The 15,671-nt window shown below is 33.7% G+C and overlaps 1 protein-coding gene across 2 annotated transcripts in view; it reads right to left on the minus strand.

The window, feature by feature from the left end:
- Positions 1-1,990: 1,990 nt before the first annotated feature.
- LOC110097351 (ketohexokinase) overlaps positions 1,991-15,671 on the minus strand; it is a 48,762-nt gene continuing 35,081 nt past the window's right edge. For both annotated transcript variants that reach the window (XM_020823673.2, XM_020823675.2), the window contains exons 7-13: positions 12,865-13,015; positions 12,412-12,522; positions 11,740-11,866; positions 11,513-11,613; positions 4,180-4,318; positions 2,384-2,436; positions 1,991-2,244 (exon numbers count right to left, since the gene is read on the minus strand). In XM_020823673.2, the coding sequence (XP_020679332.1) occupies positions 2,131-2,244; positions 2,384-2,436; positions 4,180-4,318; positions 11,513-11,613; positions 11,740-11,866; positions 12,412-12,522; positions 12,865-13,015 (796 nt within the window). In that variant the 3' untranslated portion in view covers positions 1,991-2,130. The remainder of the gene's footprint in view (positions 2,245-2,383; positions 2,437-4,179; positions 4,319-11,512; positions 11,614-11,739; positions 11,867-12,411; positions 12,523-12,864; positions 13,016-15,671) is intronic.

The raw sequence follows: 15,671 nt of genomic DNA on the forward strand, positions 1-15,671 counted from the left end.
CACATGGCGCGGCGCACCTACAGCGCCATGTTCATGTCAAGGCGCCCGTGTTTAAAATAGCGCGTGCTATTTGAGCCACGGCGTAAAATAGTGTGTCAAATTATTTTTAAATTTCACTATACTTGTGATGAATATTTTTATAAGAATTTACAAGTTAACATGTATGATTCATATTAATTGCTACCTGAAGTGTTTCACTAGCAATCATGGTTTAGAGGCATCCACCTTTTAATTTTTTTTTTTTAAAAAAAAAGCATTTGGTTCTGTTATGTACATGCTCGATGCTGCTCAGTACATGCTATACCGCTATGTATATGCTTAGTACCGTTAGATATCTTTCCATACAAACGAATAACAAACTTTAAAAATAAGCAAAACTTCAAAATTATTCTTACAAATAGAATTTGTTCCAGTCAAACCCTGTTAGGGGGCAGCACCCCTTTGGACCCCTGGCAGCCCGGCATATTGTTGTATTCATCATCTTTAATAATATGTGTTAGTCTACTTCTTCATGAGTGCATGTTTTGATTGGAAGACATTGGACTGTATAAGAGAGAAGGGGTGAGGACTTTAGATGTAAATTCTAATCTCTTAGATAGTTTGTCTTTCATTTTTAATGATATTTCATATTCATGCGTATTATTTTATAATTATTATATAATTTACACCATGTTCAAAATGGCATGTGCCACACCGTGCGCTATGCGCCATTGCTTCAAAGGGACTTTTGCGCCATGGTGCGTCATTCACCGTTAATAGGTATGATACTATGGTTATAGTTAGGTAGTCCAATAATATGAAGCGACTCCCCTCTGTTGAACCCTAAGTTTTAATTGATTAAAGCCTTGAAGATGTCTTTGAGATATATGCCAAAATGATTGCCTAAAGCTTCTTTTAGGACAGGCTTTTTTATTACTTCTTAAAGTAGCTTTTAATTAAAAATAATAATTTTTTTATACTAAAAAACTGCTTTAAGAAATATCAAAATAATCATCCCAAACAAAGTCTAAGATACGTGCTAAAATTCTTAAACCTTATTATCTACGGACATTTAAATAATCTGTAACCCTGCATTTGTCTATGTAGTAGTTGATGTGGTTTTAAGCCATCTGATTGTTTGCCAATCAGATTTGACCTTGCCCATACTTTAAGGTGTTCGGTTGTATTTGGCATGCAGCGAGGCTATGAAATGTTTCTCTTTTAAGTCCAATTAATTGTCAAAAAATGACTCATGAAATGGAGGATACAGGAAATCCTTAAGAACGCCAAAAATCTAAAAATTTGAAATGATACGCATCGTCAATATTTCTTTTAGGTTGCTTTGGTTTTCATAATTTGCTTTTAATATTGTGCGATCTCAGTCATTAGGAATGAAAAGTATGCAAACAGGATACATTCGCATTTTTATTTAAATGAATTAAAAGAACAAGCATTTATGCATCAATGTAGGCATGTAAAGATACATCAGAAAGAAAATTTTAATTAACTTTAACTTGATTAAACTTACAATAAATTTAACGAGATAACTCTATCAATTTGTACCTATCAATAGCCAGGCCCAGCTTGCCTTTGTTTTGGTGCTTGATTACTTCAAGATTGAATCATTAAGGTTTCGTTTGCGACAATTTTTTTGTTGTTTCTTAATGCAGCTTTCTAATACAAAAATTAAAAGTTTTAGTACTAATTTAAGAAACAATAAAAAGATCATCCCAAACAAAACCTAAACCACACAAATAATAGTGTATGAATGAATCATCAAGAACTGATTCTCTATTAATTGCACTTGTGGTGTTCTGCTTGTCACTGTTATTTGGTTGCCACAACTTAGCTTATAACCTTATGAACGGTTGGAAAACAACACAATTCTTTTGAAAAGTTATGGGTTGATTTAACATAACATTTGTCAGAATTAAACAGTAAATTTATAGCATTAAAGTGAGCAAACATTGATCTGTTTTAGTTAGAGAACAACAAATTTATGTTTTTCTAGTTTAGGGTTTATAATCCTTATTACTGAAGTGTATTTTGACAATAAAATCTGAAATTAAAATACAACAAGAACATAACTTAAAAAATGTTAAACTGTTCATATTTTCTTTTTCACTTGAACTATTACCGTATGAAAGAAAATCAAGCTAAAAAATTCGAGTTTTGGTTGGAACTTGCCAAAAATGGAGCGAGGCGACGATCTGTGCGCCATGGTAGACCACTTCTGGCACCCAAAGCTCTGCAACCAGCAGCAGCCTGAAACACACAGCAGCCCAACAATGGAGAAACTGAAATCTAGATGTTGATAAGTAGTGAGAACTGATAAAATGAAGCAAGAGAGAAGAAATAGGAGGAAAAGAAAGCTGACTGAAAGACGGTGACGAAGTACTCATACCACTTGAGAGGCAAAAGGAAGCATTTTCTCTGCCGGCATGCCTGCACATAAAGCTGGGAAGGCAGAAGAAAAAAAACCCCAAACACTTAAAACAACACATAAGACCTTGTTACAGATTAAAAAAGCAAATATAATTTAAAATCTTTTTACATTTTAATGATGACAATTTAAGGATTCGTGCGCTAATAGCTCATAATATGTGTGAGTTTCAGCCAATTCGAGGGAGGATGAATCGAAAGCTTTATGTAGTAGCAAGAATCTGTGCAATTATTTCCTCAACAGGTTCAAACTTGAAGGACAAACTCTAAGAGATTTTATAAAGAAGAAACTATTGAACTTTTCTCTTATGCTTCTTCAACTTCATTTTCCATCTCCGGAATGATATGCGAAACTTATATAATTGCTTATGAAACCTATTTAGTTTGAGTTTCAACTGTTCATCAAATATCTCCAAATTAGAAAGAGATTGAATCCTCTTAATCAGAAAGAGGCTCTTCATTGTAAAGATCCTTATCAATTTCTTCCACTTTAACTTTGGGAGAAGCTAAAGGAGTATGTGGTTTTAAAAGAATTGCACAAATATAAGACACGTTTATGCTTTGCAAGAAATTGTGCAAAAACATCATCACTAAAAGAAGAAGAAGAGGATTTTTTACAACCTTCAGTGGAGTTCCTGGTTGAACTTTTGGTTTGGCAATGGTATCATACACCAGACTTGAAGAATAACTAGAAAACTTCAGTGGGAGGAAGGAGGGATGTATTTGCTTAGAGTTTGGTGTGTGAATTAATTAATTTTAAGATGTGAAAGGTCCTTTTTAAAGAGGCCTCCAGTTTGGTGATGGATTTGAGTATGATTAGCCAATTTAGTAGAGTTGATTTAGGCTAGGTTTGATTTTGGTGGCTTTGACTTAGGCTTGAAATTTAGCATTGACAGATGGGGTTAAAAAAAAAAAAACTCTAAACATGAAAATTATAGGAAACTTTCAACACAAAGACAGAAAAAAACTTTTTCCAATGTTAATTTAAAGACTTACATAAACAGGACATAAGAAAAACAAAATGGCATACATGTTACAATAAACTTTAAAAATAACATAACATTATGTTGTTTAAGCACTCTTGTGTTGCATCAAAAAACAAATGATAACTCGAGGAATGATTATATAAGAGGTGTGTTTGAAGTGACAACTATTGAAGATAATATAATTGAAAATAGATTTAAGTGGTTTAGGCATATAAAATGAATGATAGAAATACACCAATATGGTATATAAAATTAGCGTACAAAGATTAAGAAGAAGAGGTATACTTAAAATAATAAGGAATAAGTTGTTCAAAATGATTTGAGACGACGAGGTTTAACACTTAATGTAGCCTTTGGCAGGAGAAAAAAAATGGAACATGAGGTTATATAAAGCCAACGTGATAGTGGAGTGTGATCAAAGCGAGTATTAAGCTTGGTTGAAAAATAAATGATCCCCGACTGATCATTATTATCGGGTAACCAGATTAAATTTCTCTACATCTTTCTTTTCCTTTCCGTCTCTACAAAACTATGATTAGAAGAAGAATCTGGCCATGGTTTGATAATTTAACAAAATGAAAACAAAGACCACAAAAACCACAAAATGATCTGACCTATTCCAAAGTTAAAAAATCAATATCAAGTTTTATGTCATTTAGCCTGAAGCCGTTAAATAACTGGTAATTGATGAATAATTCAAAGGAAAACCAAAAGAACAATTACTTAAAGATCCTTGAAATAAACTAGGGAAAATTTTAAGAGTTTCACAAACCATAGAGAATTGCTCCTATGAAAGCATCCCCAGCACCGGTGGTGTCAGTTAGTTCTGAAGGTGATATCAACTCAGCTGTTCCCACTAACAGCCTTCCACTGATTGAACCAATTCCATCAGCGCTAATCCTTATATTTGTCTGAAAGTAGACAATACTGTAAAGATCTTGAATTATGAAAAAAATAAAAAAAGGGTGGGATGCCATAATAAAAAAATAAAAGCAGCATAATGGTACAAATTTTTAATGAACCTCAGACGTTTGAGTTGATTGACCTAGAAAGAAAAATATGATGCAGACAATTAGATAAGGGTGCATTTCGGGTGTTTACAGTTATATGTACAAACCATTTTGTAGAACTCATTTGGGGAAGCAGATTTTTTATTTTTTTTTGAAACGTCTATGGGTATTATAGGTTGTTTCCTTTTTGAAAAATTCAGACAATAACCTTCTTTATAACCACCGCACTCTAAATGATTTAGTTATAATTTTTTGAAAAATAGTTCAAAAAATATAGCCAAATATGATTGTGGTTGGAAAAGCAAAACTACGAGGAAACTAACAAAAATAAACCCCAAGTAAAAGTAGAAATGCAAGTAAACCAATACATTCAATAAATAGCTCGAATTTGGTTCAATTAATAGTTAAGTTTTATCGAGTTAATAATTAAACAAGTTTGAACATTTTTTAAAAAAACTCAAATATTAAATGACCTAAGCTTTGTTGGAGAAATTTTATCATCCTCAATGGCGAGCATGACATAGAAAATAATATTTCGCTATAGACTCAATAACAAAACTCATAGTTTTAATTTTAATAGACATTTTCCCCTATTCAATTTTTGGTTAAATAAACTTTATTTTATTCTGGGTGCAGATGTTCCATAGGGGCTTGCCCCTATGGTTAATTTCATCTCAAACATTTGTTATATAAGAACACTTTTGCTTGAACAAATGGTTTCTTTTAAATCATCAAAATACTGACTAATATTTTCATTTTTGATATTTGAGAAATTCTCATTCAAAGATTTGATTTTGAGAATTTCAAGGATGATAAATCAACTTTAAATCAAAATTTAGGAATGAGAGGCAAAGGGATAAAAATGTAGGAGTACTAGATTATGAGAAAATTCAGAGGTACTCAAACTATCTGATTGGGATTTACATTTTCAAAATTAATTTTTTGTTCAAGTTGACCGATTTGATTTAGAATGTTGAGGCTTATATTCCAACAACACATCGAAGAAAATGCCCAGAGTGTGAGGGCTTATTATGAAGTGACTGTACTTCAACAACAACCTCGAATCCTAGAGCTAATGTGAGGACTACTGAGGGGTAGTGCCTCAAACTTAAGTCTAACGGAGTGCAAGTGACTTATGAGCCTACACCTCACATGAGTTATAAGTCAGCCCGACTTCTAGATTAACAATCATGCCTAAAAAGAGTTATCAGCCAAACTCACATAACCGCTTTTAAAACCATGTAGTCCCCAATTTTAGAAATTTTAAAAAGTAGAGGAAGTGTTTATTTGTTGTCATCTCCATGAGCTTTACAAAACAATCAAAATGAATTTCAATAGATTTACTAGTCCTAGGATGTGAAACACAAACCTTTGGAGATTCATCATAAAATCCTACGATGAGTGTGCTATTTAAGCCAATCAAATGCATTTGAGCATTTACCAAAGCCATGGAAGACCCACAAACTCCAACAAATGCAAGCTCCTACACTTGTGTGCCTCCTTTGTCATGACACATAATTATAGGAGAAAGAACATAGCATGCAACATTTGGAATCAATCTACACTTCAACATTTAATTCAGCATCAAATATCACTTAACCTAGGATTTGACCATAGGTGACGGTGTGGGAATGAAATATGATGCTATTTCATGCATTTGGAGATGTAGGAAACCAATCAAAACACCCTACGCGCGTCGATATCCTCCTCGGACTTTCACATGAGAGAAAACAAGTGGAAATTGTCGAATTTTCACTGTTTTGTGGAGAGGACAGCAAATAGGGGATTTATTGTTGGGTTTGAAAATTAAATGCAAGGGTTTTCTAGGTTTCTAAGGCTCGGGAGTCGGGGGGCATCATACACACATACATTGGCCGGTGGACCTAAGTTTTGCTAGTTTGGGAGATTTTACCTCTCCGCGTCAAGCCACACAGCTGACAGAATGCTCTCATCTTGCATAAAACAAGATGGAGGAAGGGGCTTGCTGTCCAAAGCGCCCCAAATGCTCTCCACTGCCACGAGCTTGCTGGAGTTGATTTATAAGGAAGAAGAAAGCTCCCAAACTTTCCCTGATTGCAGGAACGAAGGTCTACATCTGATTTTCTTCTCAGTTTGCAAGAAGAGACCAGCCCGAACAACCCAATTCCTTCTCCTGCTCTCTGTTTGCAGAACGAACTTACCTGGACCATTGGTTTAGGTCCAAATGCATGTAGATGTCGTCGGCTCTGAAGGTCACGCACGATACAGCAATCGCAACTTTTGGTTCGGCCTCAAATGCGCACGCAAGGCTCTCTGCTCCAGTTTGACCCCTCGTATCAACTCGACTAGCCGAAGAACAAACGCGGGTTTGCCGATCCCGGCCGCTCGATCCCGTCCCAAACCTCATGCAAGCAGCTCTCCTGCTCGATCCGACTCCAGCCCCGATCCTCAACTCTGCGCCCTATTTTGCTCGAGTGGAAGGAAGCACGCACAAAGCCGAAGAAAACCGCAGCTCCAGACGCTCTCCCTCTCCCTCTCTCTCTGCACGGCTGGAAAAAGAACACAAGGTCTGCTCTCCCAGTCTCTGTCTAGAACGCACGCAGCAGGAGGAAACGGACCTTTCGAATCAACCCTCTCCCGCTCTCTTATACACGAAATCAGTCTTGCAACCCGATCTCTGCCAAAGGAACTACCAAAGCCGCTCAAATCGGTACCGTACTGGGATCATGCGACTGGGCACTGCCACAGCGGCTCAGATTTGGAATTTCAAGGAAATTAGGGCCGTTAAATGGATTTTCTAATTTAGGCCAGAATTTGAATTGATTTGGAAAGTCAATTGGGCTGATTTTCAATCAATTGGACTGAAATTGAGCCACTCAATTTAAATAATTCGGATCGATTTAAGTCCTTTGGCTCGATCGGGTCAATTTAATAAAATTGAACTCGAATGGATGTCTACTTGAATAGATTTAGGGTTCGACGGGGCTGATTTGAATTGATCAGGTTCAATAAAATATGATCGGGTCTAATTTGACTCTATTTGAATCGAGTCAACATGAAAAATGTGTAAACAAGGTTGAGCATAATACAACTAGTTTATTTATATTCACGAAAAAATTATGTATTATTCAATAAGTAAACTTTTATAGGCTTGACATTAGACTCAATTGTTGCTAGTATACTATTCAATTAAACTTTTTTAAAGTACAACCCTTTTAATTGTTTATTCAATATTAATAAATTATATATTTATTTATTAGGCTAGGTTACATTCTCTCTCTCTTAATTTCATTTTACAAATATAATATTGCACTTAATGTCGCCTTCATTTTCCGCACTCAAGTCACTCGAGGTTGCATGAGCCAAGAGTTACATATATTTTACAATAAATCCTAGCCACTGGATGTGAGCACATCTTCTTAAGTTTCATTTGGGACGACTTTCTTACTATTTTTTAAAACCGCTTCTTAGTACAAAAATTTATACAAACACTCTTATAAATAATTCTAAGCAAGCTAGAATGATCTATAGATATAAATAATTCAAGCTAGAATGAACTATATACAACAGATGATCTTGTAAGTTTGATTTGAGTACTTGACTCAATGGTAATCCTCATATTTCCTTTATATTGTGCATACTTGCTTATCAATGCCAAGTCAACTTATCTTCGACGTCGAACGTTCTAAGGTAGCATTGAAAGTTTTAGAGAAGTATGTAATGGAACAATTATACTAGCATTTGAATATTCACTATTTAAAATGCTAGATATGCACATATTAACCTTCAAATCAACATAAGTATCTCTATGTTGATTAACATATATAGTTCTTGAAGTAGGAATACCCATTATCACTCATTGATATAAGGTTAAAAAATGTTTTCAAACTTTCTCAAGTTACTTGTGTAATTAATATCATGTATGATTTAATAATGGTTCAAATAACTTTGTCATTTCCTTGAGTGCAAGACCTTGATGAAAAGCTCAATTTGAATGTATCACATATCAAGTCAATTTCAAATCGAACATCTAAGGACTAAAAGAAAAAAAAAAAGTCAATTTCAAATCGAGTTCATATTCGAGTCCAAATCATTTTCCTTATTTTTAAATTGATTAAAAATAATAATAAAATTTTATTATTATTATTATTTTAATCAATTATATGAGGGTCATTTAAGCATTTTTCAATCTTCACAAAATTTTGGCTAAGTCCAGAGTTTTCAAGTAAAGTTTCAGCAGCTTTTCGGCGTCCCCTCCCCGATGCCGGTAGGTAAGGGAGTGCTCGACTCGACCGGAATAAATCAACGGTGAGGAGATTGGGAGAGCGAATCAATCCCATAAGGCGTTCTGTCGAGGAATCTTCTGATGTACGCAACCTATTGATTTAAGAAATCTAACTTAATTTTGATTAATTAAAAAAATCATAAAGAGGGCATTTGCCCTTTTGCTCGACTCGGCCAGAGCGAATCAACGGCGAGGAGATTGGAAGATTTAGAGTCTGCGCCTCCCTCGGCGGATAATCTCGACGACCAAGGGCTTCAATGGACCGCATCAACCCCGGGACTTCTCAAATTCCTCCCACCGCTTGCAAATTATTTTCATTTTATTTTTATTTTATTAATGATATTATAATATATACTACAGTGACATATAATATAATATATATTATATAATGTATTAGAAATAGAGAGGGGAAGAATCGGAAAGGACCCGATCGGGCTAGGGCCGAACGTAGAGCAGGTCGCGGGCAAGGGCTCGACAGCGGCGGCGGTTCGGGAGGTTCAGGTCGGCGGCGGGTCCTTGGTGGCCGGCGGGATGAGGAGGTTTGGAGGCTGGGTTTGTGCGGACTGGAGGTTAGGTTGGCGTCGGCGTTTGCTGGAGTGGAGAAGGCAGGCCAGCGGATGCAGAGTTGGCCGAGGTTTGATAGGAGCAGGAGGATGGCGTCGGGGAAGATGGAGGCTAGAGGGGCTTCAATTGAGTTCAATTAGAGCAGATTAAGCGGATCTAGGGCACGACGTCGAGCTTCCTTCGTCTTCGATCAGTTTTCGCAAATCCTCCCTCTCCCTTTTGTTTCTCTGTGCGTATGTGTGCGTGAGAACCGAATGAGAGGAGTCTATTTTGTTTCATGAGGAGCGACGGTTGTTGGATCGTGGGCAGTTTTGGGGTAGTTTCGGTCCGCTGGGTCCGGTTTGGTCCGAAAGGTGTCGGGTTCTCCGACAATTAGAGGTCAACACCCATCCATAGTATGCTTAGCTCAACTAGTCTTAAATATCCATGTTCCACTTTGATGTACTTTGCAATTAGCTTGATGTGTACTTGTTTAGTTGGGGTGTTTACCTTGCTTTAGGACAGGATAATCTATCATAATATAAGTGATCTATCTTTCAGGTGGAGAAAACTAATTCAGTTATCCTACAATTCTACTAGGAGATATGTGCTAGCAAAAAAGGTTCCCAGCTGTTGGGCTTTTGATGATAGGGTATACGAGTCTGTAAAAGTTCCCATCAGATTATTGAAAATATGTTGTAGAAATATCAGGTAGTTCTTTTATAGGCATAAGATATTAGGTTTAAAACAAGTTCGCTCACTATCACTTTATATAAGGGAGATTTACATACATACCACTTAATACTATTCTATTTACATACTTAACACCTAAAACTCTAATATTACATACATACCACCCATAGTTCATTTTCATATCAAATATGAGTGGTAGAAATGAAATATATATGAATGGTAGGAAAGAAATATAAGTGATATATTTGATATTAAAATAATATAGAGCGGTATGCATGTAATATTAAAATTTTAGGTGCTAGATATATAAATAAGATATCATAAAGTGGTATATATGTAAACTTTGATCTTCTTTAGGTCACTACATAAAATTTATCCATTGTAAAATAGCCACTTGTTCGATAAAAAACTTTCAAATACCTCTATCCTATAGAACATAACATGATTTTACATATGTTAATTATGAATAATAGATTCTAAACTAAGTTTATACATAATTAGACTAATTACATATTAATAAAATTTAATTAGGCTAATTATTGATTAATTATTTAAAGTATGAACTAATATAGGTATTTAATAATAGTTAATTACGAGAATGTTAATTTAGGTGTTACGTTACACCAATTAGTCCTTAAAGAATAGAAAGGGAATAATAAGAAATTAATAGACCAATAAAAAAAATTCATAAATTAATTAAACTATGCTGCTAGTTTAAGACATGATTAGTATTCTAAGGACTTAGTTAAGGCTTAATTTATTAGGATAGTTATTGATTAGATGGAACCAAATATGGATTAATTATGATTTGATTAGGATTACATTTACTGATTAATTAACGATTAGGGTATTAACTTATAAATCCTTAAGTATAAATTAAGATTGTAAAAGGCTAATCTATGCTTGAATGAACTAATTAGAAAGCAATACGACATTAGCAAGGCAACTAACAAGAACACTAATTAACCTAATATTAAGTACTTAATGATTAGGATAAAAAATTATGACTTAATTAAAGTTCTAAAGGGTTTAAGTAGGCTAACTTAGGCTAAAAAGTAAATCAATTAGTCTTTACAAGGGTTAAAATCCTTAGGAGGTGAACTAGATTGGCACGGTTGAAGCCAGGCAAAGATAAAGAAAGCTACCGAGATTGCTAATGTTCCTTGCTCGTGAATCCAAAGTCAAGCAAGCCTTGCAAGCGAGATAAAGATCAATTAAAAATCAAGTAAGATTTAATTAGACCAATTAGTTTTTAGATGAGACTAAATAAGGTCATGTATAACTTAGATTGGTTTAAGATGGGTACATGGGATAGTTTTTACTTACAACTACTCGGAACTCTTTTTGATTTGCAAACAGAATACCAAATGTTTTATGAAATAACACCTCGAAATTTTACAATTTGATGATCAACATCATTGGCCTTGTCTGAATTATTTGGGTATCTTTATGAATGTTTTATAAGTTCCAGAAATAGTTAAATTGCACTGAATTTTTAAGCAAAGTTAAACCAGAAATTACAAAAAACTAGGGCAGAAAAGATAAAAAATCAACAATAGAATAAAAAGCAGAGAATTTAAAGTCCTGAGACGTACTTTGGAAGAGATGCATGTTGGAATAATGCTACGCTTATCAACTTTCTGCATAAGTGATTCTAGAAGGCTTCCTATTTCCACTTCTTCTGCTTCGCGAGCATCTACAACAGAAATTTATGACAGTAACGATCATCTAAAAGAAGTTTGATATCATGAATAGTAGCTTTAGCTCATAATTATCTTTCATATTTGCAGATCTCAATAAGAAACGTTTATATTACTCTTACCATTTATGCTTCTTTCCAGCATTAAGCAACCTTTATCACCACGGGTTACTACAACGAATTTGATTTTAGGCAATCTCAGAAGTATAGATACCAACGCGTTTGGAATAGAAGGAATAGTTGTCCATGCCTGCAGTTTGATAATGATAGGAGAACAATAAATTCAATAAACCTCCTTGTCATTCAACTACAGCAGCAATTCTCCATTGTACATTCTCGTGCAGAAGTGGTCATTGAGAATGTTAACGAATAATAATAATAACTGCAACAATGCCTATGAATAAAACCCATAATTTGGAAAAAAAAAAAAATGGTTTGCCTACAATAAGACCGTTACAATAAATAACGCATGTTTTCAACAAGAAAGTGATGGATGAGGAAGTTGTAATATCGCATTTCTCAATCCAATAAAATGGAACTCATTAATTATACAGAACTGCAAATCAAACCTTTCCTTCTGGTAAGATCTTTTCTTTCATAGAAAATACCTTAAAATCATTATGAGAAAAAATTGAAGCAGAATTGATGGAGTATATCTCCTAAAAAGGGAAAAATTTTCATATTGCCAACAATTAATCAAAAGGTCAAATTTCCAAATCCCTTCCTTATACTAATGTTTTAGCGGGATTTCAAGAACGAGTGTGAAATATGTCATGTAGAGAGAAAATTGCTTGCCTGAGGAAATTTCTCTGAGCACACAATATAAGTCGCCAATTTAAGGATTTCATCCAATCCTTCCCTCTTTCTTTCAGCATCAACGAGTATAGGTATTTTTCTTTGGGTTGCCTGCACTGAAGATATAGAAAGCTTATTTCTATGGACAAAATGATTGGATCAGTAATCATAATCATAGATTCTGACTTCAATTGGTTATTTCTGGGTAAAGCACCAGCAGCCGACCGAAATTTAAAATTATCCAAAACATGTCAAGGCCTGAAGCCACACACATTGGACATTTGACATATCAGCTTTACAGAGAAGACAATTAATTTAAAATCCTGTTTCATCATAACAATCCTCTTTGCACTATCCAGAATCCTTCAAAAAAATTTAATCTCCTCGTAGTTAATGTATTCTTCACAAGCTTTCAACAGACCCATCATTAGGTAGTGATATAGTGATTATTACCTCTTTAGCAACTACTAACGCAGTTTCATGTAGTCTTCCATCTAAGTACACAAGACTTGAACCATCTAGGGCAGAAAACAATTTGGAATCTGATAGATCATTTGGCACCATAGGAGGATATCCAGGTGTATGAATGCAAGTACGAGTTTTCCTGGAACATTAAGAAAGATCAACTACGAACGTATTGTTTTATAAATCAAAATAAAGTAAAACCTTCCATTGTGATTTTCTCATATTAACCGAAGAAAACAGTAATAATTTCGCAGCATGTGAAACTAGGTTTATATCTTACACAAAACTCTCTTTAAAAAATTCACAAACATTTACATTTAATTAAAGATCTCACAAACCTTAGGTAACTTACAGCCCCTTATATTGAGAAAGAAAACAAATAAACTCTCACCACTAAAAACTAATCCCCTTGGGCAATATAAAGATCAAATTGCTCATAAGAAATCATGCCGCAATGCATCAAACATTAAAATCAGTGTTTTGAAAATTGGAGTGAACCGGCAGGCTCAACCGTGAACTGGTCAAATTGCTGGTCTGGCCAGGTTTGGAAACCAGATTCACATTGACTGGCATGAATTTGTTGTGAGCGGCCGGTTCAATAAAAAAAACCGTCAAAAACCGTTCCATTATGTTCTTGTTGAAACGACCTGTTTTATAAATTATTTTTTTTATTTAATAAAAAATTAATAATATTTTTATTTATTATTTTTTTAATTAAAAAAAAATCATTTAAAGACATATATAAGCAAATTTAACCAGAATATGTAGCTGCCACATCACATAGCTTGATTTGTTGCTTTTAGTTTGTACTTAAAACTAAATAAAGATAACAACTTAAAATTTCTCCTTGATATGTTGGAACTTAAAAACTAGTTAGATATTTGGATAAGATGTAAACTTATGCACAGGGCTATGAATATTAACTGAGAATGCATATAATTTACAAAAAATTAAAGAACATAATTTTTTTGCATTTATAAATTTTAAATATTATATTATATTCTTATTAAAATTATATTATATATTTATACATTTATCTCATTATTATATTTTAATTTTTAAACTTATTTCATATCCATAAAACTATATTTATAACATAAATAAATTTATACACATTAATAGTCAATCAAGCTTCTTAATGAGTTTTATCTTGAGCCTTAATCAAGCTTGTACATGAGCTTATTCACTTTTAAAATTTTAATTATTATGTAATTATATTATAATTTAAATAATTTTAATATTTATTATGTTATCCAATTCAACCCAAATCTTACCGCAGTCAAACCATCGGAAACATGAACCTCTCCTTTCGTTTGTTGTCCGGTGCAATTTTCACAACCTTGATTAAAATCCTTAAGTCTACATGCACATGAAAATCTAAAAAGTTATGAGGGTATGGAATTGAAGATATGATGGGAGGTGTTACAAATTGCACAAAAAATATAAAAGTATTCAAGTATATTATAAACTTTAAAGATTGAGATGTGAACTTCGATTTGTTTGTCAAACTTTATGGCATTGGATGAATCATTTGCACGTCACATTTTCTGTTCCTTCATGAATTATTTATTAGCCATTTATTACACATTATATATTACAGATTTAATCACCAATAGGAGGAAAAGTGAAGCCTTTATCATTACTTTTGATCATAGTTATTATTTATAATGACAAAATGTGCCATTATATTTTCCTCATCATAAATTTTTAATAGCCTTAGTCCGATGTCAAGCCCATTGTCCTATACACACCTTCTCTACAGTGTGATTTTATTGTTGCAAGTTAATTGAATAACTATAGACAAATTTTAATAAGGGGCCTTCATACACAAGCAACTAAACTAAGGAAATTCAAACAAAAGTAATGGATAATCATTCTTAATTCTTGTTTTCTAGAATCATATGGTGCTAGTAAAATAAATGAGATTGAAGTATGGCTAAGAGACTAAGAGGAAATAAAAAAGAAAGAAATTAATAAATATCTTAATTGAAAAGTGGCTAATAGATATTAATTTAAAAAGTACATCACATTAAATTAAAAACACTCTTTAAAATGTAAAATTTGACCTTCGTGTGCGACTTTATTTTGCAAGATCAAGTTATCAACACTTTATATTTTTATATTGGAATTTGCCATTTAAATAACATCACTAATACTAATGTGACAAATTAAGCACACTTTCAATTAATAATATTAGTACATAATGGATGACTTAATATAATTATTATCTTTTTTCTGGTTTTATATGCTAATATGTGCACATTAAGGTCATGGCTAAATAATTAATTGTTACTAGTGAGTTTTTAATCAATGTTTGAGCCGAGCTCGAGTTTCATTGCCAAACCTCATTGAGTCTCATGCTCGTACTACTCAAATCCGATTGCTCGAGTCGATAGCTCAGAAGGGCTGTGATCAAGCTCGACTTGTTACAATAAAGAGGAGCTCGTGCCGCAAAAGAGCTCATCTAGCCACCCGTTAATGCTCAAAGCTCGTAAGAGAAGATAGAACAAACTTGCATTTTTTTCTCTTATTATGGAGCGTGAACAACATCACACGCCATGGAAGACAGCTGCTGCCTTTTTTCTTGGTGTAGAGAAAAAGGCATGTTTAATACTATTAATTGCTATAGTTTTTTTTTTTTTTTTTCTTTGCTTGGTAATCAATCTATGATTTCACCTGACTAACGGACACCGGCAACTACGACACACATCTACACAAGACACGCTTTTTTGGAACTGGACAATTTTAATAAATATATAGGGACACGTTGTGTTGCGGCGTTGACATGGCACGAA

The sequence above is a fragment of the Dendrobium catenatum genome, unplaced genomic scaffold (genome assembly GCF_001605985.2).
Source record: "Dendrobium catenatum unplaced genomic scaffold, ASM160598v2 fragScaff_scaffold_1398, whole genome shotgun sequence".
In the NCBI taxonomy this organism is placed as follows: domain Eukaryota; kingdom Viridiplantae; phylum Streptophyta; class Magnoliopsida; order Asparagales; family Orchidaceae; genus Dendrobium; species Dendrobium catenatum.